The 27,871-nt window shown below is 41.8% G+C and overlaps 1 protein-coding gene across 1 annotated transcript; it reads left to right on the plus strand.

Moving 5' to 3' along the window:
- On the plus strand, nt 1–25,112 carry TMEM120A (transmembrane protein 120A). The gene is made up of 12 exons (XM_015818873.1): nt 1–118; nt 8,629–8,747; nt 11,488–11,607; nt 12,974–13,033; nt 14,618–14,713; nt 16,837–16,926; nt 18,866–18,931; nt 19,120–19,181; nt 19,834–19,926; nt 20,866–20,930; nt 22,365–22,433; nt 24,416–25,112. Exons 1-12 carry the CDS (start codon nt 44–46, stop codon nt 24,515–24,517), a joined length of 1,017 nt encoding a protein of 338 aa, XP_015674359.1. The 5' UTR covers nt 1–43; the 3' UTR covers nt 24,518–25,112.
- Nucleotides 25,113–27,871: the final 2,759 nt, after the last annotated feature.

The following is a 27,871-nucleotide window of genomic DNA, read 5'->3' on the forward strand; positions in this document are numbered from 1 at the left end:
GGGCGCATCGGGAGGGTTGCCGCCGGTCCGTCACACCGTCGCCATGGACCGCCGGTCTTCGGTCGCCGATTGCCTCCGGGACTGGGAGGAGCTGCAGGACGGCTTCCAGCTCGTGCAGGTGCTCTTCGGAGCGGGGTGGGGGAAATGCCACGTCACGGAGGAGGGGCGTTGTCGAGCGGAGACCAAGGGAGCCGGGCGGAAGGGTCTGTTGGCGGCCAGCGGGGAAGCCGGGCTCAGCCCCGCGGCCGCCTCTAGCTGGGTGGCGGGCGGCGTTCCTCAACCGGGTATCATCTGGAGGAACGGGGCTGCTGCTCCATTCCCAGCCCGGAGTTGGAAAGCGCCTTAAAACAAAAAAATCAAAAACCTCTCAGATTGGGCCAGCGAGACCGTTTTCTCCTTCTCGCTCGGGTGAAGAAAAGAGTATTTCAAGCATGTGCAGATTGCCTGGGCCCGAAGTGGGGGGGGGCATGAGCCGTGCGGGCACAAGCTCGGGTTTCTTTAGCCGGCATTTAGCCGTATTAAAGCAGAAGAGAGAGAATAGAGTGTTTTTATATCTTCTTGTGCGTGCATGGAAAGCATTGCTGGAGCATATGAAGAATGCCTTCTTCCCCTTGTGCTTTCAGCAAGTGTGAAGGTGGAAGGGTTTTCTGAGTGTGCTGCGTATCTCTTTCTGTATCTGAAGGGGGCATTTGCAGACCGAATGTTCTTGTTTTGTTTCTTAAGTGGAAATGATAGTCTGACTTCTGCAAAATAGTCATGTTTGGCTGGAGCAGCCTTGTATCCAGCAGTAGATACTGTATACAGAAGACATGGCGATCATTAGTTACTAGTCCAAAGGGTTATACGTTATCAATATCAAGGGCACTGTACCTCTGGTACCAGTTGCATAATAGCAATTATTAGATGGCTTTTGCTCTACTGTAAATTGCAAAGTCAAAGGATATCTAAAATTATCTAAATTACCTGCTAGTAAGGTTAAAAAAAAAACCTTACAACTACAGTTTATCTGCCAATTCAGAATCTAGCCTCTGAAAGTTCTCTGTTGAAATTTTTGACCATTTTTCTTGGCAATCTTTTCCACTATTTAGAAGATATAATTCTGTATACTGGCCAGATTCACAGAACATTATACTAAACCATTGCATTGTGTGTATACAGACTCAGCCAGTTGTGCTTATTCAACAAACCATGGTTTAGTTTCAAACTTTTCAGGTTGTGGAATGTGATTAGCTATCTAAAATCCTGATCAAGAAAGAGCTACATTCAAGACAACTTTTCCTCCCCTTACTCTCTTACAGAACCCATCAAATTCTTGTGTTTACGGTTCTGCAAAACAGTTTGAAAAACTTGATTAAATATGTGGTGATCCTAAGCAGATCTTGATAGTTAAAATCTCCATTTGAGGAATTGAGCTTTTAAGTTTCCTGGAGGTATCTAGCTGACCCCTTGAAAATAGGATGCTGAGGTATCCAGATTAACTGGATCTTCTGTTTTTCAACCAGATTGACTTCCAGTCCTTCTTTTTTCATATATTATTAGTGAGGAGAAAAGTGAAGTGTTTGTGCTTGAGCTCCAGGTGCTATGGAAAAATCCTAATACTGTGCAGGTGTGGATGAAGTAGGCGGGTTTTGATTATGGGGTCTAAAAGGTGTGGCACGGAATATGGGAAAGCAGCATCCCCTGATTCTCCAGTTGGTTTCTGAGAAGCTTGAATTGTTGATCTATTGATACTGGAGTTACTGAGGAGAAAGGTAAAGAATTTGGGGAAAGATGTTAAATAAAGTGACTCTAGCCTGACTGAGAGCAGCATCTATTCTAGATGTTTTATGCACCTGGAGTTTACTCTGGAGTAAAGGTAGATAGAACATCAGTTGTATTTTATTCAGTTTATATATTATATGACTGTCTAAAATACAACAATTGACTATAGTGTCTTTATCAATCAGCTCAGAGTATTGGGGGTGGGTGGCACAGTGTTGTGCTAGTTCACCTCCTTTCTTCAGGCTCATTCCAGTTGGTGATGATTGGGGAGGGGAGGTCCTGCCCTCAGCCCTACTGTTTGAGGTGCCTCACGATTTGGTGCTTTCTCCTGTTTAACATCTACATGAGGGCATTGGGGGAACGCATTTATTGCAATGAGTTGAGGTTGTATTACAGGTAGTCTTCGACTTAACAACCACAATTGAGCCCCGAATTTCTGTTGCTAAGTGAGACATTTCTTAAGTGAGTTTTGCCCCATTTTACAACCTTTCTTGCCACAGTTGTTAAGTGAATCACTGCAGTTAAGTTAGTAACACAGTTGTTAAGTGAATCCGTCATCCCTATTGACTTTGCTTGTCAGAAGTTGCAGAAGCTGATCACATGACCCCAGGGCACTGCAACCGTCATAAATATGAGTCAATTGCCAAGCATCTGAATTTTGATCACATGACCCTGGGGATGCTGCACTGGTCGTAAGTGTAAAAAACCGTCATGTCACTCTTTTCAGCGCTGTTGTAGTTTCGAACAGCCACTAAATGAACTGTTGTAAGTAGAGGATTACCTGTAGCATGCTGATGATACCCAAGTATGTATCTCTGTCTCTAACAAATTAAACAATATCATGAATCTTTTATACTACTCTACGATACTATTATACCTGCAGACTGTGGGGATCTGGATGGGGAATAACAGGCTTCAGATGAGCCCTCACAACACTGAGTGACTCTGATTTTGGGGCCCACTGATTCCAGCATTGTGCCATCTTTGGTGCTGGATGGGGATGCACTGCCCCAGACATATCCAATGTGCAATCCAGGGCTGCTCCTAGACTCACAGCCCCTGCTTAATGAGCGGATGGCTGTCATGGCTTTGAGGGCCTTTGCACACCATCTTGTGTTCCAGTTGCGCCTATTCCTGGATAGGCAAGCCCTGCTCACAGTCACTTATGCTCTAGTTACCTTCGGTTTAGACTACTGTAATGCACTCTGGGGCTGCCCTTGAAGAGTATCTGGAAGCTTCAGCTGGTACAGAATGCAGCAACACAGACAGTTATGTGTGCTCCTAGAACAGCACATGCTGCTGCACTTTTGCTCTGCGAGCTGCATTGGCTACCAGTTTATTTCTAGGTTCAATTCAAGGTGCTGATTTTAACCTTTCAAGCCTTTCATGATATGGGACTGGGTTATTTGAGGGACCGGCTCTTCCCAATTACATCAGCCCACCCCATTAGACCTGGCACATTCAGGTACCATCAGAGGAACATACATTTGGTGGAACCCTGGCAGCAGATCTTCTCTGCTGTGGCACCTGCCTTATGGAATATTCTTCTGGCTGAAATCAGATTAGTTCTGTCCCTATTGAAGTCCCTCAAGACCTGATTATGCCACCAGGCCTGGAGGTCCCAGCGATCTGGAGATATGTCCAGATGGCTCCACTATTGAGATGGATATTTCCATTCTCTCTTTGCCTGGGGTTTGTATATTTTGCTTTTATAATATTTAACTTTTAATATTGATTCTTATATTTTTATATCATTGTTGTATTTATGGGTTTATCTGATTGCTATGCACCATTCAGAGTCAACTTTTCATGAGATGGGTGGCCATATGAATTTGATTGAGAAATAAAATATTGCCGTTACCAAGGAGTCCCGAGTTCATGCAATACAGGTAATCCTCGACTTACAACCACAATTGTGCTCCCAAATTTCTGTGGTTAAGTGAGACATTTGTTAAGTGAGTTTTGCCCCATTTTATGACTTTTCTTGCCACAGTTGTTAAGTGAATCACTGCAGTTGATCAGTTAGTAACCTGGTTAAGTGAATCTGGCTTCCCCATTGACTTTGCTTGTCAGATGATCGCAAAAGGTGTGACCCAGGGACACCGCAGCTGTCATAAATATGAAACAGTTGCTAAGCATCTGAATTTTGATCACATGACCACAGGGATGCTGCAAATGTCGTAACTATGAAAAATGGTCATAAGTCACATTTTTCAGTGCCATTGTAACTTTGAACGGTCACTAAACAAAGTGCTGTACACAGAAGGACACTACACTGATCAGGAATGAAACTGATCAAGAATGAAACACAGAAAAACACTAATCAGGCTTGGTAGATAATGCTTTTGTAGACATTTAATAGATCTGGTTGTACAAACCTAGCTTCTGGTGGATTGATTTATTTACTACATATACATCCCGGCTTTCATCAGGAGCCCAAAGCAGTTTATACAGGAATTTTAACCCTATGAAATTGGTTGGGCTGGGAAAAAAATGATCCCAATTACCCAGTGAGTTATAATGGATTAAGGGTGGGCTTGAAATAGGATCTCCCTGATCCTAGTCCAGATGTCAGAACAGGTGGCAGCCTTTAGCTGACCTTGGCTGCTCTTAAAAATATTAGGCAGGATCAGAGTTGATTAGCGCTTGGATGAGAGACCACCAAGACTGTAGACTAGACTGGAAAGTAGAAAAAAATATTCTAGAAAAAGCAGTGACAAACCACTTCTGTATTATTGCCAAGAGACCTACATAGTTTGAAGTCAAGCTTGACTTGAAGGAGTCTTAATTGAAGAACACCTTAATTAAAGAAAAAGAGATCTGTGCACATGGAAATAGTAAAGATACAGGGAGGAACTTTGCAATGATATTTGAATGTGTGGGTGGTGTTTCTTCCTTCCTGTTGATAATGCAGCTTATCAAAAGAATATTCTGATTCCCAAGGATGGGAATAACAGAATAACAGAGCAGAATAACAAGAATGGAGGGAATTCTCTGGATTTGGCGGTTCCTGTCCTTTTCTAGCAGTTTTAATGTACCAGATTGCAATTCGATGGATACTTAAGAACTTTCTGATCATTAAAGGACAACAGTTGAAAGTAAGGGAATATCTGATATTGTATCGCTGCATCTAGACTTCGGAACATCTACTGACCTTTGTGTCCAGATATCTTCTACATTTGCATACAAAGCACAAATAATTGTCCTGTGTTACTCTGCAATAGTTGTGACATACCTTTTCAGATGGCACTGAAACTTGAATATTGAGGGACTTCACTTTGTCACCATTCTGACTTGTATTTGCATCTTGTATCCTGATTGAAAGGTTGTTCCTTAGCCTTGTGAAGTACAATAAATTGAGCAACAGGGCTGTACTTGCAGCTCTGCCAAGCAAGCGCAGACATCTCTGCATTGAGACCAAAGTACAGTCTTGCTTAGAGATATTACATCATCAGTGCACTATCAGAAAAGGGCCAGTTCCTGAATTCCGTCTTCTCTCTTTTCCCACTTTTCCACAAGCAGAGAAACATTTAGAAGGTTCTGGTCAACCATTTTGGGCTCATAAGCTACTTGATACCTCCTGGATTCAAGCACCTTGTAAAGCCATTATGGGGTTGTTTGTTTAGTATAGGGCGTCCTTGACTTACAACAGTTCATTTAGTGACAGTTCAAAGTTACAACAGCCATGAAAAAAGAGACTTATGAACGTTTTTCACACTTATGACTACTGCAGCATCCCCATGGTAATGTGATCAAAATTCAGCTGCCTGGCAACTGACTCATATTTATGACGGTTTACAGTGTCCCGAGGTCATGTGATCACCTTTTGCGACCTTCTGACAAGCGAAGTCAATGGGGAAGCCAGATTCACCTAACAACTGTGTTACTAACTTAATAACTGCATTTATTCCCTGGCAAGAAAGATCGTTACATGGGGCAAAACTCACTTAATAACTGTCTTGCTTAGCAACAAAAATTTTGAGCTCAATTGTGGTCATAATTTGAGGACTACCTGTACATTGTGTGAATTTAACCACTGTAGTTTATAAATCAGGGTCTGTGACTTAACATTTTGTAACTTATTTATTTTAAAATATTTTCAGTTTGTTTGCCATTTAAATAACCTTTTGGTGAATTATGATTAGATTAGAAAACCAATATATAACCAAGCTAGATTATTAAAACACAGCAAAGAGGTTCTTTAAAGCAGGGCTTTTCAACCAGTAGTATGCGTACCACCTGTGGTACTTTGGCATGTGGCAGGTGGTATGCGACTGTCCTAGAGAAGTGTAGCAGGGGAGGGGAATGAGCTGAAGCGACCTAAGCCTGAGGGAGAGGCAGCTGGAGCTGCAGGACTGTCGGGACTCTACAGAAGCCCCAGGAACACAGGGCTCCAGCTGATTGGCGCTTCTGGAAATAGCGCAGAGCTGGAGGTAAACTGAAGAAAAGGGGGGGGGGAGAGGTGGTGGTTTTGGCGGGAAAGGGGGAAAAAAGACAACAAGGAAAGATTAGAGGACAGAGAAGAAGCTGTAGAAGGAGAGCTCAGCAGGCAGGGAGGAAAAGGAGACAGGGAAGAAGAAGCAGCTGTTGCTGGAAAAAAAGGTTCCCTGGTTCATTTTCTCCAGCCAAGAGAATGCAATCAGCACTGATGAAATGAAAAGCCGGCAGATGAGCATGTTGGAAAGGAGGTGGGTTTATTTCGGAAGCTAGTGGGTTCCTGGTCAACTGGCAGCTTGAATGGATTACCATAAGGATTTTTATACAGTTTTGTAATTACAGCGTTTTGTAATTCAGAGGCTTGGTTTGTGTGCTTTGGTTATTGGAATATTTTAGTCTGTTTCACAAAGGCTAGCAATGAGTCCAAAGTGTTGGCTTCGTAGGTTTAATCCCTTTAAACAAATGTAATTAGTTTTACTCCCTTATCTTGAGTCTGTCTGTGGATTTTAGCAAGTTTTCTTTGTAGGTAAACAGGCTTAATTTAAGGTTATCACTTTTTGCAACTGCCTGAGCCTGTTTGCTACACTGTTTAAACTGAGATGTCTGAGGCAGCTTAAGGAAGAAAAAAAACCCCGGAGTTTAATTTTTCTTTATTCTGGGAGGTTTTTGTGAGCCTTTCTTGCTTTGTGCTTGATTCCTGTGTCTTTAAGGGTACAGGGAAGGGACTGGGGGGTGCATTCTTACTACACTGTGGAAGGAGAACTCAGAAGGCAGGAAGGAAGAAGAGGAGAGGGAGAGAGGAAGAAGAGCTGACCAGCTAGCTCAGGGGTCTACAAACTAAGTAACTTTAAGACCTGTGGACTTCAACTCCCAGAATTCCTCAACCAGCTATGATGGCTTAGGAATTCTGGGAGTTGAAGTCCACAAGTCTTAAAAGTGTCAAGTTTGAAAACCCCTGAGCTAGCTGGTAGTGATGCATATTAATAAACATGGATAATTTCATCATACATTTGTCAGTGCAAAGGAAAAGTGATTCAGCAAAGGAACAGCCACCGAAGAAATTAAAACCATTACTTTTTTCTACAGTTTGTAACATTTTATTAGATTATAGGATAAAATACAAAAATACAAAAGCAAATAGTAGGATACAGTGGGGAGGAAAAAGGGGAGAAAATGAGGGGGAGAAGGGAAAAAGAACAGAGTTCCTCTGTTGCAGTAGAAGGAAGCATTAACATTGAACCTCAACTTTTTACTTTTTCATAATATTATAAACTAGCCATTTCTATAACAATAAATGAATCTAATCAGTAAAACCCCCAACCCCCCCCCTTTTTTTTTTTTAATCATCAAGTTTTTGACACCTTGCTAAGCACTGGTGGTACTCAAATATTGTCATGTGCTAAAAGTGGTACAATCTGTGAAAAGTTTGAAAAGCCCTGCTTTAAAGGCATGGGACCTGATGGTTATTAAGGTCCAAATTTGAGAGTAAAAAGTCAGGTCTTTGTCTGCCTCAAATGGACGACATTTGGATCCAGGAAAGGGTATTCCAAGGCCAGGATGCCATAATAGTGAAGGCTTTCTTCTGTATCACAAAATAGCACATCTCTTCCAGCTGTGGGATAGCAAGGAGGCTTCTTCTACATCAGTGTTTCTCAACCTTGATAATTTTAAGGCATGTGGACTTCAACTCCCAGAATTCCACAGCCAGCATTGCTGGCTGTGGAATTCTGGGAGTTGAAGTCCACATGCCTTTAAATTGTCAAGGTTGAGAAACACTGTTCTACATTATAGATTTTTAGGATCAGGTAGGTATATGTTGGAAGAGGTTCTTCAAGTATCACAATCTCAAGCTATTCCAAGTTTAAAATGTCATTACTAGAACCTTGAAGTCCAAGTTGTAATATACCAATAGACAATGAAATTTTTTAAAGTTTCTGTGGTTTCAGAAGGATGCAATTGTCTTAAAACTATATGTGGCCCCAGGTATTGTGGTTTATATAATAAATTATGGTTTAATATGTGTTAACTCATTCATTGTCTTTATAAATAGATGGTTTATAACAGCTTTCCCCAGTTTGGAGGCCTGCTAAATGTGTGAACAAGAACCCAGAACTCTATACTTGAGAACTTTAGAAGTCAAAGTGCACATATCTGGCAGGTTCCCAAGTTCGGAAAAGCTGGTGTATAACTTAGCATTTTGGATAACTCAAGACTATGGCTTGCACAACCAATCACAGTTTGAGGTGATTTTTGAAAGAACCCTGGGAACTGCTTGAAATAAGTGAATGTACTGGCTACCTTCCTACCCATGTCTGTTATTAATGATGAAGCTTTCCAGCTTTTTATTTACCACGCATGTACTAACTTGCATTGTAGAAAAACGTCAAGTTTCTGTCCTAAGCTGTGATACTCTGTTCTTGTTTTTGTTAGGAAACTCAAAAGCAATACAAACAGAAGCTGGAAGAGCTGACAAAGCTCCAAAGCAACATCTCCAGCTCCATTTCACGACAGAAAAAGCAACTAAAGGAGCTCTCTCTGGCTCTTAAGAAGTATGTTTATAGTCATTATTCCATATTGTTTGCAATGCCTGAGTGGAGGTGCTTTTGGACAAGTCATATGTATTAACTCCTGAGCAAGCAGATAACTTTTGTATTATATCTAAATGCCAAAATTTGAATTATGAACCATGAGATTGAGTTGACTCTCTTTTCTTCAAGTGCATCAGCTCCTTTACCTACTCCTTTTTTTCTTCCCTTATTTAAAGAAGACCACAGAGCAACCAAATTTGAAAATTGTTTAATAGCTTATCTTCTTTCCTTCCTTTGTTAGTCCATTTAAAAGCGAAAAATCAGTCTATTGAAAAGTCTTGCACACTTTGCTTCTATCTGGGCACTTTCTGTCTCAGCACAAAAGTTAGGAGAAGGTGGTAGGAACAGAAATTAAGCCAGGAGCTGCCAACCTATTCAAGTGATAGGTGGGATGCTGAAAATAAATTAATATTAGATGAGATTTTAGCTACTGAACCTGAACCTGAAATACTTTGGCCACCAAATGAGAAGAGAGGACTCATTGGAAAAGACCCTGATGTTGAGAAGGAGGGAAGGCAAAGGAGAAGGGGACGGTGGAGGATGAGATGGTTAGATAGCGGTCATTGACACAATGCACATGAATTTGGGCAAACTCTGGGAAACAGTGGAGGACAGGGAGGCCTATGGTTGATGGGGTTGCAAAGAGTCAGACACAACTTAGCGATTGAACAACAACAAAAGGTGAGATTTTAGCATTTTTGTCTCGCGTTATATAAGAGTTCAGGTGAGAACATTGAAAGCTTACGAGTTTGACCACTTCAGTTTTAAACAACAATTTAATGCAGGGGTTGGGGATACTATATTGCTGGCTTCTGGGTTAATTTTTTCAAGTTTCTGTTTGTCTGTTCCATGTGCTAGTACTGTAGTGTATCCCCCAGTCTGGAAAAAAAAACCAGCTTGATTGAGAAATCTTTCACTTTACTTCTTTGCTTGAATTTAGTAAGAATTGGGCATGTATAACTCACTTATTATATTCTGGGGATTACTGATGATATGATTTTAAACCTTGTTTGGATAAATGCTATTTAATGAATCTTTGGGCATGTCTAAACACATTCCTTTTACTAACAATTATGAGGAAACAGCTAAATTTGGTTTTCTTTCAGAGCTAATTTAAATAAGCTTGTGACTATTGAACATTGTATGGTTTACATCAGGGGTCTCCAAATTTAGCAACTTTAAGACTTGTGGACTTCAATTAGCTGTCTGAGGAATTCTAGAAGTTGAATTCTGGGAGTTGAAGTCCACAAATCTTAAAGTTGCCAAGTTTGGAGACTCCTAATTACATTATGTTGTGCAGTGTGTCAGTCTGTGTTTAAACCAGAAATTTGGGGTGTTTCTTCTGAATAAATCCACACATCAGCCGGCAGAAAGACTTTAAATGGAGCAAGATTATAAAAGGTTGAGGCTTTCTTTGCCTTTGAGGTAGAAGAGTTAATCTCCTTACGGGAACCAGGAAAAATAAAAATAAAATGACTGATTGTTGAGGCAGCAGTGTTAACTATTATTAAAATTAAATTTATGATCATTGAAATAAGCTATAGTGCTTTCAAGATATTTTGTTTCTGCAACATTATATTTGCTTATCTACTAAAGCCATGCTGGTTTGTAAATAAATCTTGCATGAATTGTAATAATTAGGTTGTCAGTTTGAGTGTTAGAAGCTTTTTTTATCTAAACTGTTTGGCAATTTGATGTTACAAAAGACTTTCAAAGGAAATGTTCATTGTAGACTCCGATAGCTTTCATATCTGCATGTTATTTCTTGCCGTTCAAGAGGAAGAAGCAGACTTTATATCCTGAATGTACATTCATAACACCCTTCTATTGCCAGATATTAGTTTTTTGAGAATAGCGTACCAATGCTCAGAAATGCGTATTGGGAAAGGCTCTTCATTACTGCTTGGATAAGGCAGGTTCCTTTGTGACATACCCCAGTGGTTCACTTCAAATGGGAACAGGAAGCTAGCAATTGCCTTTTTGAAAAAGCCCCTTTGGGACAACCATGACCGGGAAGACTGAGAATCTCCATAGAAATCATGGTTGGAGATACTTCCTGGCTTTCTTCTGAAAGTATCTATAAAACCTTAAGGGAAAACAAAGTTCAGTTGCCTTTTGAAAAAGCACCTTTTGTCAACGCTGCAAATACTGTATATTGCTTTGACAATATGCAGAACTGTCTGGTATTTTTATAGTTAAACCAGGCAACAGGGGAAAAGGGAGGAGAATAAGGATAGCCCGGGAAAAAGAAACTGGAAGTAAATCACATCTTCCAAGTTGATTGGAAGATGTGAACCATGACCCCAAAATAAGGGGGGGGGTAAATGCTTAGAATGTATATGCTTAACGGAAGAGAAGCCAGACCTAAGCATTTCCACCATGCTGCACTGACGTCTCTGTAACCTTAATAAATGCTTTTAGGAAAAAATATGCCTGAAAGTCCTTTTAAGTGTTTCGTTAATCAGACACATGACACCTTTGGGACTCCAACCCTGATCCTCACCTGTTTCCATCTCCTCCACATAGAAGCTGGGAGAAAAATCCCTGTGTGAAATTCTGGGGGCAGAATCTCAAGGCTGAGGCTCGGAGGCTATGAAACAGGATCTGAAAGCTTAGGATGCTGGATTTGGAAGTTTAAGGGGGGGCTTCAATACTTGCTCTCTTCTCTGAAATGTGGTTCCTTCTTCCCGGCCCTGTACAGGTACAAGTCTCTCCCTGACAAGGAGCAGGACGAGGATGCTCTCGAAGAACTGCAAAACATGATCAAAGAGAGACAGGATGTCTTTTTTGAAATGGAAGCATACTTGCCAAAGAAGAATGGGTAAGGCGATTGAACTCAGAATTCCCCAAAATTAACAGGAAAATAAGAATGATTCTGCTCTGAATAGTTTGCTTCATTATTTATGTGATTTATATAGCCACCTAGGTTTCATATGCGACTCTTAAGCAGCTTACAATAAAATAGATAAAACATAGATAGTCCTTGACTTACAACAGTTTGTTTAGTGACCATTTAAAGTTACGACGTCACTGAAAAAAGTGACTTCATGACCATTTTTCACACTTATGACCATTGCAGGTCACGGGATTTACATTCCGATGCTTGACAACAGACTCACATTTATGATGGTTGCAATGTTGACCTTCTGATAAGCAAAGTCAATAGGGATGACAGATTCACTTAGCAACTGTGTTACTAACTTAACAACTGCAGTGATTCGAAGAGAAGGACGAGGGGGGACATGATAGCTGTTCCAATATCTCAGGGGCTGCCACAAAGAAGAGGGAGTCAAGCTATTCTCCAAGGCGCCTGAAGGCAGGACGAGAAGCAANTTATTATTATTATTATTATTATTATTATTATTATTATTATTATTATTATTATTATTATTATTATTATTATTATTATTATTAAATGTGGCAAGAAAAGTCATAAAATGGGGCAAAACTCACTTAACAATTTTCTCACTTAGCAACATAAATGTTGGGCTCAATTGTGGTTGTAAGTTGAGGACTACCTGTATTTATTTAATGATTCCACCTCCAGGATGACATACTCATATCTGGGTCCCAGGCCATCTGTCAAACCAAGTTTTAAGGCCTTTAGAAGAGCCAAGAGGGTGGGGGCAGTTCACTAAGTGAACTGTTGTTAAGTCAAGGACTATATGTGGAAGATCCCACTTTCACTCTAATGTATACCTCCCACCAACCTCATATCTAAGCTATTTGTTTCATTTTAATGTATTTATTGATTGTTTTTATTTTTTATACTATAATCTTATCTAACAGCAAGTCTCCCAGAGTCACATCATAGTAAGATGAGCAGCGAATAAATTTAATAAATAAAATATAAGGAGATGTTCCATTTAGCTACTTATAGCCAATGGCTGTGGAAACATAGGCAGATATTTCATCTGACAGAATTCCAGTATGATTCTATAGCCAAAGGTGTTTCTAGTTAGCTTGCTGCCACCAGCTCTTGGTAACTCTGAGAACAGATGTCAGTTGTGTGCTAATTATAGTTAATTATAGCTGCTGTCAAAAAGAATCAGGTAGCTGATCAATATACTTATTATGACTCCTTGAAGATTAATTTGAGATGTTGAGTATGCCCAGAATGTGAGATTAGTATGACTCAGGTTGTTGTTATGGAGGTGTACTTTTTCCATCTTTCTGTTGTGTTGCAGGTTGTACCTGAATCTGGTGCTGGGAAATGTGAACGTCACTCTGCTGAGCAAACAAGCCAAGTAGGTGCTAACTGATTATAGTTTATCTCCTTGCTGAGATGTTTTACAGATCAGGAACCCCCTTTTAAATTTCAGAATATGCAAATGAGATTTCTCAGTGTGCTAAGCCAGGGGTCCCCAACACCTGGGCCGCAGACCGATACTGGTCTGTGGCCCATTGGGAACTGGTCCATGCAAGCAGTGGGCGAGCGCACAAAGCTTTATTTGTGCATGCATTGTGCACATGCTAAACCATCCCCTCTTTCCCCCCCCCCCCTGCAGCTGCCAGTGCTGCTACAGTCCGTGGAGCCAGAAAGGTTGGGGACTCCTATGCTAAGCCACAAAACCAATCAAATAAGCCAAGATGCTAGGTGTTATATGTCATATGTATGTTGTTTTTGACTTGGCTTATGTCAGCATTTGGGACTGGGACTACTATCACTAAGTGTTGCAGTTGTAAAGAAGAATATCACATGACCCCCTTGCTTAGTGATGATCAGCATCCCCTTCTTGCTGTCAATAAGTGAGGACCATGTGGGTCATTAAGCAAGGCCTTCATATGACACTGACTTCCTGCCAGCTCTCCCAATACAGGGAACGTTGTAAGACAGTCGTTCAACTGTGGGGATGCTGCAACAGTCAGAATTATGAGGACCCATCGTAAATAATATTTATTCAACGCCACTGTAACTTTGAATAGTTACTGAACCTAATGGTCGTAACCCAAGATCCTGTACAGAATCAGATTAATTATAAACAGAGGCACAGAACAATGCATGGTGAAACACAGGTGTATTCTTTAAAAAAGAACTATACTCCCCTAAGTAAAATTTAATTGATTTAATTAATGCCTGCAGGGAGGGTATTTCATTCCATTTCATTCTAACAACTCTTGTTCCTGCTTTCCCTTAATAAAACCAGACACCACATTAGAGAAGGTTTTTGGAAGCTCATTGCTAGGCAGGCTCATATGAGAATAAGGGTGTTCCTTAAGACATCAGAGTCCCAAGCTCCAAAGAGCTTTCAAATCAAATCAATATTTATTATAGTCACAGACATATAGTTCATTGCCATACAGGTAGTCCTCACTCAATGACCAATTGATTCACAGCTGTTCAAAGTTATGATAGCCATGGAATAGGTTCTCTGTGGCCCATAAAGCAGTCTCCAGCCATTCTGCTATCACACAACTGCGATTCATGATGTTTCTGCCGGTTTCCAGCAAAAACCCACCCATTTAAATGCATGGGTTTGCTTAACAACCATGGCATGTGCTTGACTGCAGCACTCACTTAGCCACTGCCAAACAAGGCCAGAAAATTACTTCCAGTCACGTGAGTGCCTCGACTTACAACCGCAATGACATGTGTCTGTAATTCTGGACTCAGTTATAGACATATGTTGAAGACTCCCTGTAGATAAAGAGCTTCAAAAGCTCTTCTCCATCTACCATCCTTCAGATTATGTTGGAACTCCATTTCTTAGGGTTGGGGATTTGGGGAGTTACAGTCACAAGGTACTTGGAAGATAGCCAGTTTGGAGCCAGGATTACAAATGGCTGTTGGAACTGGTTTATTCTCCCTCCCTCTCTGCCGCCCCATCTAGGTTTGCATATAAGGATGAGTACGAGAAGTTCAAGCTTTATCTCACCATCATTTTGCTCATTGTCTCCTTCACCTGCCGCTTCCTCCTTAACTCCAGGTGAGTGCACAGTCCTGAAAGTTGGACAACCTCTCCCCTTCCTTTCAGCCAGCTGAAGTTGCTACTCCAATACTTAGAGGACTTTGGGAAGTGGCATGGCAGAGACGGCTTCCTTTCTTGGAAACGCAGTCAGGTGTTGAAGGAAGCAGCACTTCAGTACAGTGAAATTAATTTTACTGGACATCCAGTAAATGTAAACCTGCTAAAAATTGTAAGCTGCCAACTTTAATTGTTGATAGTGATAAGAGGTAGAAGCAGTGACACCTCCCTCCCGTTCTTTACCACCTGGACTTACACCCAGCTCAGTGTTGCCATCATCTATGCAGATGAGAAAGATTTTGGAAAGCCAGCAAAACTTCCACTGTTATTAAAAGGGAGGATTATTTAAATGGCAGAATCTTCCCATCACTGGAGCAGAGGTGAACAGACTGGTGCCACTTCCTTGGAGGGAAGGAAGCATACAGCAACTGTCCCTTATTCTGGGATGTGAAAGATAACTTAGATTCACCATGAATACAGTAATGGAGGGAGAGGAGTTTTTTCTCACGCTTTCTTTTTTATGTGTGTGGTGAGGGACTTCTTAAAATTGGGACTGTTACACCATTGATGAAATACCATAACTAAAATGACTAACAGTTTAGTGAAGTAGTGAAGATGTTTTTCCCTTAGGCAATGGAAGAAATGTTGCTGATGGAGCTGGCATGAGATGGCTAATTGAGGATTGTGCATTTTATGTTTACATTGGTTATTGTTTCAAATGGTCATTTTGTTTTTAGTGTCCTATGTTTTAATTTTGTTCACTGCCCATAGTTACTTTGGACAGCTATATAAGTTTCTTTAGTAAAGAAGTAATAATCATAGGGAGTAAAATGTTAACCCTCCATAGTGTTACAGCAAAAGGCACTTGGTAACACTGTGTACACTATAAATGGTTGACTGTTCTATGTACCCCACCCTTTATAACTTTACAAGCTTAGGCACGTGCTCATCCCAAAACGCCATTATGTGTCAGGTTGGATTGCTTGGCCCAAAGTTCCCCCAGTGAGTTTCTGTGGGTGAGCATGGATTAGAATCCAGGCCTCCCTGATCCTTGTCCATACATAACACAGATAGTCCTTGACTTACAACCATAATTGGGACCAGGATTTCTGTGGCTAAGCAAAAGTGGTTAACTGAGTCATGCCTGAATTTACGACCTTATTTTTGTCATGGTTGTTAAGTGAATCACACAGTCGTTAAGCGAATCCAGCTTCCCTCATTAATTTTGCTTGTCGGAAGCCTCCTGGGAAGGTCGCAAAAGAGCCCTGGGATGCTGCAACCTTTGTAAATATGTGCTGGTTGCCAAGCGCCCAAATTTTGATTGTAAGTCAAGGACTACCTGCATTTAGCTCAGCGGTTCTCAACCTATGGGTCGCGACCCCATTTGGGGTCGATCAACCATTTCACGGGGGTCGGCAAGCAAGGCTGTCCGCCATTTTTTTCCCCTTTTCCGGCGGGTGCCTTACCTCCCTTGAGCTGGGCCAGCTGGTGGTCGGCCTGCTCCGTCTCTGCCACTTGCCAGCTACGCCTCGGCCGGCGCAGGGGGCGGAACCACGCATGCGTGGCGCTCCCGGGCAGGGAAAGTCCTTGACTTACGACCAGTTGGGTAGTCCTCGACTTACAACCAGTTTAGTCCTCAACTTACGATCGGTTTAGTCCTCGACTTACGACCGGTTTAGTCCTCGACTTACGACCGGTTGGGGGTCGCGGCATTAAAAAGGTTGAGAACCACTGATTTAGCTGATCTTGGCTGATCTTTAAAGAGAAGTCCAACCTAGAATTAAGGGAAAAAAATTCTGTCAGTGAGAACAATTAATCAGTGGAACAGGTTGCCTCCAGAAGTTGTGGGTGCTTCAGTACGGGAGGTTCTTAAGAAGAGATTGGACAGTCATTTTTCTGGAACGGTATAGGATCTCTTGGCAGGGCCAAGGGTTTGGGCTAAAAGACCTCCAAGGTCCCTTTCCAATCCTATTCTACGTTCCGTGTTCTCTAGCCCAGAGATAGAAACTGGCAAGCAGCCACTCACTTCACCAGACAATTATATTACTACAATTGACCCATCACTTTCTCACTTTTTATGACAGGGTAACTGATGCTGTCTTCAATTTTCTCCTGGTCTGGTATTACTGCACACTGACAATTCGAGAGAGCATCTTGATCAACAATGGTTCTAAGTAAGTAGTGCTTCTGTTCAGCGTTTCTCCTTCCTTAAGCTAAGGAGGTCACATATATATTTAGCCAGTGCTCCCTGTATCTTTCCTGCAAAATCTTCCCTAGTCCGGCTTTAAAATTCATGGAATTGAATTTGGAACCATCTCCTTAAAAACCCTGGCTTACATATGCAGTCAGGGGGCAGGTCCATCTAGCACAGCACTTCCTGTTCTGACTGCAGAGATTCTTCAGCATTTCTGTGGAGAAAATCATTCCTGGATGTTCATTGCAATCTTAAGAGTAGAATGGGGAGTATGTCTCCTCAAGAGGCAATTCAGATGTTTTCCTTAAACGTATGGTCATTGACACCGTGTTTGGGTAATTCAGTGCAAGATATTCCTTTGTGCAACTGGATTCTTGATTTTCTTACCAACAGGCCCCAATATGTGCGAGTTGGAACAAATACTTCTAATACCATTTCCTTGAGCACAGGTTCTCCTCAGGGCTGCGTCTTAAGTCCGCTGCTGTTCACCCTGTTGACCCATGACTGTTGTGCTAGGTTTGCCACCAACCATATTGTGAAGTTTGCAGATGATACAACAGTAGTGGGCCTTATTCATGATGACAAGATGGAAGCTTACCGCAAGGAGGTTGAGGAGTTGGTGAACTGGTGTAAGGAAAACAGCCTAGTTTTAAATACAGGAAAAACCAAAGAGATCATTGTTGATTTCAGAAAAGGTAGGCACAGCCACACATCTCTGTGCATAAATGATTCACCAGTGGAGATGGTTACCAGCATCAAATTCCTGGGTGTGCAGCTAACGAGTAGGCTGGCTTGGTCGCTCAACAGTGAGAAACTGGTAAAGCGGGCGCAGCAGCGCCTGCATTTTCTGCGTCGCATGAGAAAAGCACATCTTCCTTCCCCTGTCCTGACCACTTTCTACAGGACGATCAAGAGCATCCTGTCATACAGCATCACAGTCTGGTTTGGAAGCATCACTGCTTCAGATAGGAAGGCGGTGCAGAGAGTGGTGAGAATGGCCGAAAAGATCATTGGCAGTCCCCTCCCTCCCACCCAGGACATAGCACAGAAGCGTTGCTTGAGCAGAGTCCGTAAGATTATCTGGGACACTACACGTCCTCTTCACGACCTGTTTTCCTTGTTACCTTCTGGGAGGAGGCTTCGTGGTATCCAAAGCAGAACATCCAGATTCAGCCATAGTTTCATTCTATACAGCATTAACCTCAAGCTTCCTCCTTCCGTTATATATTCAAGATGGACAGTATTTAATATTTATTTGTTATGTATATGTAGGGGTGTGGGTCTATACATATGTTGTATATAGTATGTTTTTAGGGCGTGTCATGTACGTGTTTCACTTTGAGAGCAGGCAACTAAATTTCATTTTTGATGTGTGCCGTTGTGCCCACAGTAAAAAAATGACAATAAAGGTTATCTTATCATCTTATCTTATCTTATCTTATCTTACTGCCCTTGCACCTTCCAAATAGAGCAGTGGTTCTCAACCTATGGGTCGCGACCCCATTTGGGGTCGATCGACCATTTCACAAGGGTCGCCAAGCAAGGCTGTCTGCCATTTTTTCCCCCCTTTTCCGGCGGGTGCCTTACCTCCCTTGAGCTGGGCCAGCTGGTGGTCGGCCTGCTCAGTCTCTGCCGCTTGCCAGCTACGCCTCGGCTGGCGCAGGGGGCGGAACCACGCATGCGCGGCGCTCCCGGGCAGGGAAAGTCCTCGACTTACAACCGGTTTAGTCCTCGACTTACGACCGGTTTAGTCCTCGACTTACGACCGGTTTAGTCCTCGACTTACGACCGGTTGGGGGTCGCGGCATTAAAAAGGTTGAGAACCACTGAAATAGAGCTGCCAACATTGTCTTAGTATATTGGGCTGTCGTGTTTAAAAGAAAAATATTAATGAAACTGGTTAATGTTTGCTCTTCCAGGATTAAAGGCTGGTGGGTGCTTCATCACTACATTTCCACCTTCCTCTCAGGTGTCATGCTGACTTGGTGAGTCTTTATCTCAGTTGTCTTGGCAATTTCAAGAAAAAAAAATGAGCATAATGCTTGTGATTTCAGTGGTTTTAACTAATAGCCTGAGAGTTTACTTAATTCCTTCTAGGAGAATAGCCAGGGTCCATCACATGTCAGTGAATTCTGATTTCATGTATGTTTCTGCATTCCCTCTATCTTTGCAGGCCAGATGGCCTTATGTACCAGAAGTTCAGAAACCAGTTCCTCACATTCTCCATGTATCAGAGTAAGTGGGACTGCATTAAAGAAGAGGGAGGAGGGAAGCGGTTGAAGACCCACAAATATCAGGGGGTCAGTAAAATGATAAATTGCAGCCTTTATTTTCATAGCTACATTGCCAGAATTCTGCAACATGGAACATAGAATGCCATTTTCTAAGGGAGGCTTCTGTTTGAATGAGAATAAGGGGCAGTCAAACAATTCTATGTAAGGGCTTCCTCATGGGATGAAATTGAGATGAAAGGGTAGTGGCATAGGAGATGGCGGTGAGGCAAAGGGCAAATCGCTATAGCTGAAGCCGCTCAAATGTATTTGAGCTTTTTCCCCCAGTACTGTGAACACGACATGCTTTTATTTTTAAGAAAGGAAAAACCACACTACCCAAGGTTATGGATGAAAACTAGAGCTTTGCTTTTAAGGGACACTTTAGAGCAGGGGTAGGCAACCTTGGCTCTTTTATGACTCGTGGACTTCAACTCCCAGAATTCCTGAGCCAGCTTGGCTGGCTCAGGAATTCTGGGAGTTGAAGTCCACAAGTCATAAAAGAGCCAAGGTTGCCTACCCCTGCTTTAGAGTAACAATGAAGGATGGATAATTTCAGTATCTTAGTGTATATGTTACTCCGCTGAATTTTGATCTCCCTTGCTGAAATTTGATAGGCTTTGTCCAGTTTCTTCAATATTATTACCAGAGTGGTTGCCTGTACCGGCTGAGAGCTCTGGGTGAACGACACACCATGGATCTCACTGTGGGTAGGTAGCATTTCTGCTTTCTCTTTTTCCTTTGCTGAGGCAAACTCTCCTGTGTGAGGGATGGGATCTTCTTTCACTAGTGGTTGTGAGGTCAACCCTAAGAAGATGCTCTTCTGGTCACTGGCTTTTGAAAGGGGGAAGAGGGGGCTCATAGTGGCCATAAAAGTGGGATCATTGTGAAATACTAGGGCTGGGAAGCCACAGCAGGCCAATGTCATATGGACAGCAAAAGCTTCTGTCTAGGCTTGCTTCGTCAGTTCTCATCCTGCAAGGATGCTTGTGTGATCCATAATCCCTCCAAATTGCAGTTTTTCCCTAGCCTTGGATACTGGAAGTAGATCTTAGGCTTGCGTCATCAATTTAGATCAGGCCTAGTTCATATTTGGATGGGAGATCTCAAGGGAATGCCAGGGCTGTAAACTATATTAGCAAATAGAAAAAACACCCCAAAATAAGGCAACGGCTATTTCATGCCGTAGCCAAGAAAATTACATAGGAGTGTCTCTGAGTTCACCTGATGAGCTTGATATGAAGGGACTTTTTATCATGTTTCATTCTGGCTTAGAGATATTAACATTTTTAGAGTCCTCATCTAGGTATAGTTTTTAAAAAACAGAGAATTGCTAATAGTCATGTTACATATTTTACCCAAAAAAAAAAATTCTGAATCTGACTAGGAAGTAGGACTGCTTTTCAAACCAGCTTACCCTTCCCTTCTCAAAGAGTTGAGCCTTTTATTCTTGCGGAGGCAGACTTTTAACAATGTTTTGCCTGTCTCTAAGCTTCTCTATTTCCTTTTTTGGCAATGCTAAGCAGAGGTGAGAGGTCTGTGTTAACTGTTAAGTCTTCCAAAGATTGCCATCTCCAGTCAGTCTGAAGAGGCCATTGGGACTGCTGGACCGTGGCCTGATTTCTTTGGCTGTGCATTTTTCCTTGCAGAAGGTTTCCAGTCCTGGATGTGGAGAGGCCTCACTTTCCTGCTTCCGTTCCTCTTCTTCGGCCAAGTAAGTGTGTTTCACTTCTTTGGGGATTATCTTTACTCTCGGCAAGACAAAACCAGGTTTATTTGATCTGACAGGGGAATAGTTTCTTCAGGGGAGTTTATTTAATTAGCTATTTATAGTCTGCCTTTTATTATTTTTTTAGAAATAATTCAATGTGGCAAACTTAATACTTAATACTCCTCCTGCCTCCTGTTTTCCTCACAACAACAGCCCTGTGAGGTGGGTTGGGCTGAGAGTGAATGACTGGCCACGAATCACTCGGCCTGCTTTCATATGTAAGGCGGGACTAGACAGTCTCTCAGGTTCTAGACTGGTGCCTTAACCACTAGACTAGGGGAAGGCAACCTTGGCTCTTATATGACTCGTGGACTTCAACTCCCAGAATTCCTGGCTCAGGAATTCTGGGAGTTGAAGTCCATGAGTCATAAAACAGCCAAGGTTGCCTACCCCCGCACTAGACTAGACTAGACTAATGTAGAGTTCTTACATATATTTTGTCTTTTCTCTTACTAGCTCTTTTTCAGGGTAGATGTATACTTTGTTTATAAACAACTGACTAAATGAGAGTCAATGAAGCGTTTATTTCATAATAACATATTTTATTTCATTTTATAAATGTACACAGTAAATTAGAGAATTGAACTTTTACTTCATAATAATAATGTTATATGAAGATTATTGTGAGATGCTTAAAGGAACAAGCTTCCTTCCCCTCCAAACCTATTTACAAAGTGAGAGTTTGTTACAAGGGATTGTAATATTCTTATGGGCAGCGTGGGCAGGGCAGTGGTGCCAAGTCGCCATAGAAACTGGCAGGTACAGGGGACTCTGCCATGCTTTGTGGTTTGAGAAAATTCATCTGATTCCTTGTTCTGTTTTTGTGTTTTAAACCTATTGCACTCCTTAAAGAGATATTGTATTTTTCCCCATCTCAAATGCCAGCTTTTAGAGGAGGAACTGCCTAATTTTCTCACTGTGCTTGATATACGGCTGGAGGGTGGGAGTGTCAAAAAAAAAAAAAAAAGACTGAGGTGAAGAGTAGTTGAAATAATAATTTGATGTATGACTAGTGTTCCATGTGTCTTTTTTTCTCCTAGATGCACCCACTGATTAACTCATGTGAATAATCTGGCTTTGAGATGCATTTTGTCCCAAGTAAACTCTCAGGCTTTATTGTGATAATTAAACTGCCAAAAAAGCCTGTGCTTTTACGTTGAAATTCCAGTGGGGGGTAGGGGGGGCGGCCGGCAGGGATGCTCATCTGAGCAGAAAATTCTCAGGTAGTTTTGAAAGAGAGTGTTTTGGCTAAAAATCCTAACAATTCTACTGCCGAAAACCAGTGGTCTCACGGTGATGCAAGTGATCTCACGGGATACATTTGAGGGTGGGAATCTGAGATATTGCAAATAAAACAATTATCTTCTCTCTCTCTAGTTCTGGCAACTGTTCAATGCTGTCACACTCTTCCAACTAGCCAGCCATCCAGAATGCAAAGAATGGCAGGTAAGAGCGAATTTGTAGGCACAGGAAGAGGAAATGCTCTGTTCTTTTCCCACACTTTCAAAATCATGGCCCAGTTGCATCAATTGCAAGCTTTGTCATTACTTTCAGAAATATCCAAATGTCTTCTAAATGCTGCCAGTGTGATACTCACGGTAAAGTACATGTAACTCTCTCAGTAATCCTCCCCAAACCCTTTGCCCGTTATATCCGCTTTTCTCATAGTGTGAATAACAGTCTTTAAAAGGATTACAGGCAGGGGATGGAAGGTTATCAGAAAATTCAAAGGGATTGTTATCTCAGCATGGCTGGCTAGGAGAGTGTGCCAATCCGCTTACAGCCTGCTAGTAGTTGGCATGCTTATAGCATTTTAAAAGATATTGATTCCAGGCAAGAAAACACCTACCTTATGTTTCTGACTTGGGAAAATGAAAGTAGGTTTCCTCAGAATGAAACCTAGATTTCAAGAATTATACAAAGTAATCAAATTCATTTTTTTATTATAGCATTTTCAGGTTTTTAATACAATGGGGAGAAGGCGTTCCACGAGTTCATGCTATTTTAAGACTCAGAGTCATGTAGAGTTTGGGAACTCCTGTTGTAAATGATGGACATCATGGCTCAATGATAGAGCATGAGCTTTTTCAGTCATAAATCCTTCCAGACTAAAGTGGTGATAAATCACATAAATAAATTAAAATATTGAGCAAAGGGCGGCATGGTTGGGAAATCCCTGTCTCTGCCAACATCGGGTAGAGTGTAAAGCTGTTTCTTATTTAAGGTTAGCTGGGCTGCTCTGTAGGGATGACATGTTGGCTCTGCCAACATGCATGAACTGATCTGGAAGTTGAGTCATGGCAACTGGAGTTCTTTTCTTTTTGATTTGAAATATTTTGCTGCTTACCCAAGTAGCTTCTTCAGTCTGAATCTTCTTCAGTTTTGCTCTGAAGAAGCCACTTGGAGAAGCAGCGAGACATTTCAAACCAAAAAGAAAAGAAGTCCAGTTGTCATGACTCAACTTTCAGACAACTCTGCTGGATAATGGAGAATCTTTATTGACATGTGCGAATTGATCTTAATCTAAAATCAAGACTGAAAGGTAGGGCAGGGCAGCAGGAGGAACTTTCAGAAGATTAACAAAGCAAATAAGAAACACATACTGGATTTCAGAAACTGGAAATGCCATATAACATGAAACAGTGCCAACAAGGTGTCCTGAAAAGAGGATCCAGTGTTGTCCATTCAGTCTGTCTGCTAAAAAAAGAAGTGCTAGTGAATCCATTGTTCTGCCTCTTTGGGATGTGAAAATATAAAGGAAGGTATAAAAACAACATGTAAGCAAATGTCATTGGGCTACTGCCTGCCTTCAGATGATGCTGTATGCTGGCATGAGGAAGTTGTGATCCTCCAATTATTGCTACATCCCCAACAGATTTAGATCGAGCTTGTGCAAAGCATTCAAAAAAGATATTTCACAAAGAATATTCGTATGGGCAAAGCTCCCATCTTTGAAGCATTAAAAGCAGCTATCTCCTTTTATTCAGCTGCTTCCAAGGCTGTTCCCAGTAAATTGTGTGGATTAAAAAAAACACTTTCTCTAAAAACATCAAAGTGAAATGGTATAGAGTCTCCTGCTTGAGCAGGGGGTTGGACTAGAGGACCTCCAAGGTCCCTTCCAGCTGTATTCTATTCTGATTAAATTCTGATTAAAGTGACTATACATCTACACGTAAAGACAGCTAAGGACAGCCTTATAAATATATAAGCCTCAAAAGACATAGCTGCTTTAACACTTTGAACTAAAACTCATAGTAAAATACCTTTCTGATGCTTTGTGCTGCTCTTCCTGTTCTACTCTAGAATTCCTGACAGTTTTGCTAAATTTATCTCTCTCTTTAGCAGTCCAATCCTTTTGAGAACTGCTGAGTCTCTCGCTCTCTTCCTCTTAAAGCAGTAAGCACTGACTATTTTAATTGCACTGGCAGGTCCTGATGTGCGCCTTTCCCTTCCTCACCCTCTTTGTTGGCAACTTCTTCACCACATTACGAGTTGTTCACCAGAAATTCCAGAAGACCAAGAAGGAATGAGCCTTCAAGTGCCTCTCCCCCTTCCTGGTTATCACTGTTGGAGGGAACGCTACTACTCTGCTGACCGAAGGATCCACAGTACGCTGGGTGTTCTCCTCTTCCTCCTGCCTCCCTGTGATTCTCTTGCATACAGATGTCAATGAAACCACGTCTGAATAGTGCTTCTACCCCTAGCGTGGGGCCTTGAGGCCTTCCTGCTGCCAAAAGGAACTCTGGACTTAATCAGGTGTGAGATTCAAGGATTAGGGTAAAGTACTATATGAGGAACTCAAGTGACTCTTGGATACAACTCCCAGCTGACACCTGCATGGTTTTTGTACCCTTCCTCCAAAGCAGGGGGCTGTCTGCCCAAACTGAGTCACAGGAAAAGGAAGGGAGCAGGTTCAGCCTAGGCCATCTAATGTTTATTACTGAGGACATTAACTGTATTATTGGAAGCAGATTATATGGGCAAAGAGTGTTCTCACTATTTCTGCTGGGTTGATTTTTTCCTCCCCATCTCCAGAAATGTTCCCCTATCCTAGATTTCTTCCTTACTATGAGTGGAGGGGACAGTTTCTCAGCTACACCTTCAATACAGAGCCTGATTTCCCTCCTCTATGTATATTTTATGACAAATCTGACATGATTACTTTCAGCCACCTCATCGTAATTCTCCCAGAGTTGCCTTCTCAGCCCTTGAGGGGTCAAAGACCCAGCGCTTCTGCCCTGTGCTCTTTGTTTGGAACATGGATTTACAAGCACCTAGGATGCATCCTGCCAGAGAAGCTGAAAATAACCTTTATTTGATAATAGTTAGCTGAGCAAGCAGCAGCAGCAGCGATGGCACCTGGCCTCCTCCAATCTCAGTCCATATTGTCATTTGTCTGTCTTAAGTGTATAGTGGTTCTAAAACTGGAAGAAGCTGGCCTGCATCCAAACATGCATTGTTGTCTTTAAATATGTATTCTTGTCATATTAAAAGGGGGGGGGGGGAGTTGGAAAATAAAGAACGTAGAGAAGCCTGGGTCCCTGGCACTTCTAGGCAAGGGAAATAGTACCAAGTTAAGGATATAAAATTCTTGAATCTCAAGAATGTAACCACTGATTCTTAAATACAGCGCATAGACACTTCATAAAGCTCAGATGTTCTATTAGGAGGGCACCATACACCTTCATATGTCTCAGGCTACAATCCCATGTTTTAGGAATGCTGCTGAATCACACTAAAAACCTAGTTTAGCATTCTGCTCCTGGAATGAGCAACCAGATCCCACAAGTAGGCCAATTATGGACCTCAGCAAATGCAATCAAGAGGGTTCACACCATTTTCAAGGGAACTTTATAGACCCACTGAAACCCATTACACTGAAAACACATCTGAAAATGGTGTGAATCCAAAGCATGCATGGCCTGATTGGTAGCAGATTTTCTTCACTGGCCTTTGGAATTTGTTTCCTCCCAATTTTTTCTCTTGCCGAAGAGGGAGATGGAAAAAGTTTCCTCTGCATGAGATGCTTAGTTGGCTAAGGGTCAGACTAAGCAGTGCAGATCTGTCTGTGTGTTTTGGATTAAAATTCCCATCATCCCTTACTTAGCCTTGGTTAGTGCTGCCTACACGCCTGGGAGGGGAAGGTCAACAACAATGAGAGAAGATGGTTCCTACCCCAATTTTAGAAGGACTAAGGAAAGTCTTATTCTTTGTGAAAATGGATACCATATCTTTCATGATCAAGTATATTGCTGTTGCAGGCATATTTGTTGCGGTAGGCAGTATTCAAGTGGTGGTACAAATATCTTACTTTTTTAACCCCAACAATTTTGTATTTGAAACTTGCATAATAGAATATTTATAACCCTTGCTTTCTATAGCATATGGAGAAATTCTGTTACCAGATGCTTCCTCATAGCGGTAAAGCACATTTTAAGGGATAAGGGGACTCATTGATCGTATTTTGGATAGCTGCTGTAAGACAAAGGCAACCATCAGATTCCACAGTACAGGTAGTCATTCTTCTACATGTTCCAAATTGGTCTTCCCCAGTTTGATAGTTCTGGGAATGTGTGGGAGAGCATTTTCCCAAAGGTTTGGAATCTTGGGAATTGTAGTCCTATCACAGTTGGGGAAGGTTAAAGGGACTTCTAATGGATGAAACATTGGATTTTATTCTGAATGCAAGCATATCCTTTACTTAAGTGATTTGGTGCTATCTTAATGAAAGGGCTGTTGCCTTAATCTTTGATCTCTATTTAGGGCAGCCCTAAATAGTGGCAGGTCATTATCAACAAGGCATATGAACCTCACCCAAGACTGGTCATTCAGAAGAATTTGCAAAGCCAGTTATACCAGTCTAGTTTGGAACTAACACAGCAAAAAGAAATAGCTAGCTAGTCTTTTCTAGGGCTACAGTGGTATACAGGAGGTATGAGCTTTCCTGGGATTCTTGGGAAGTGGAAGAGCTGTGTATCACCAACCTAACAATGCAAATATTGTTCAAAGCGCTGGAATTTCTTTCAGCAGTTTTATTTGGATATTTTAAAGCAATGTTTTGATTTTCTCCTGTCCCTTGAAAACAGATGTTGCAAATCCCATATCCCCTGGTTTGCTGGTATGTCCCCCTCTTGTCTAATGTGTAGATACAGAGAAATGTGGCACAAGACAAAATAAGCTAATACACACAGATTTTCCTTGAGGTAGTCTTAATAAGCTTATATGGCTGTCCATCTACCAGAAGGAACTATGGGCAGCAGACAGGAATCAAAACCACAATATAATTAAAACATTTAAAGCAACATTGAGGCCGATTAAACTTGCATCCCTCAACCATACCATCAACGTCCCAGCCCCATTGCCTGAGAGAAAAGCCAGGGTCTTCACTGCTTTCTGATGACCGACCACCAGAATTGGGGCCAGCCATACTTCTGGGGTGAAGCTGTTCCGTAAGGCAAGTGCCATGACAGAAGGCACAGGGAAGACTGCTATTGCAGTCTTTCTCATAGGTTGATTTCCAGATGTGCAGGGTTACAGCTGTCATCACTGAACAAGATCATTGGGCAGGTAGGCTGAAGATTACTGGTTTAGTCTATATCATGCAGAGACAGGTAGGTAGGTAAAGCTGAAATTGAACTGCAATGAATGTTACAGAATGAATGGGAGGATGCTAGCTGTATGCAATGGAGAAAATCTGTTCTGATATTTTGAAGAATACTACAGGGAAGATAAATACAGAATTCCCTTTCCACGTTCTTTTAAGCATTTTAGTCACTGATCAACATCACATTTCCAGATAATGATACATGATATTAGGAGGGGGTGGGGGGAGACTACAAGTGATTGGAAGGAGCCCTGTTTAAAGCCCTAGAGAACTGGTTTGG

This window comes from Protobothrops mucrosquamatus, unplaced genomic scaffold, assembly GCF_001527695.2.
Source record: "Protobothrops mucrosquamatus isolate PMUCROS unplaced genomic scaffold, P.Mucros_1.0 scaffold807, whole genome shotgun sequence".
In the NCBI taxonomy this organism is placed as follows: domain Eukaryota; kingdom Metazoa; phylum Chordata; class Lepidosauria; order Squamata; family Viperidae; genus Protobothrops; species Protobothrops mucrosquamatus.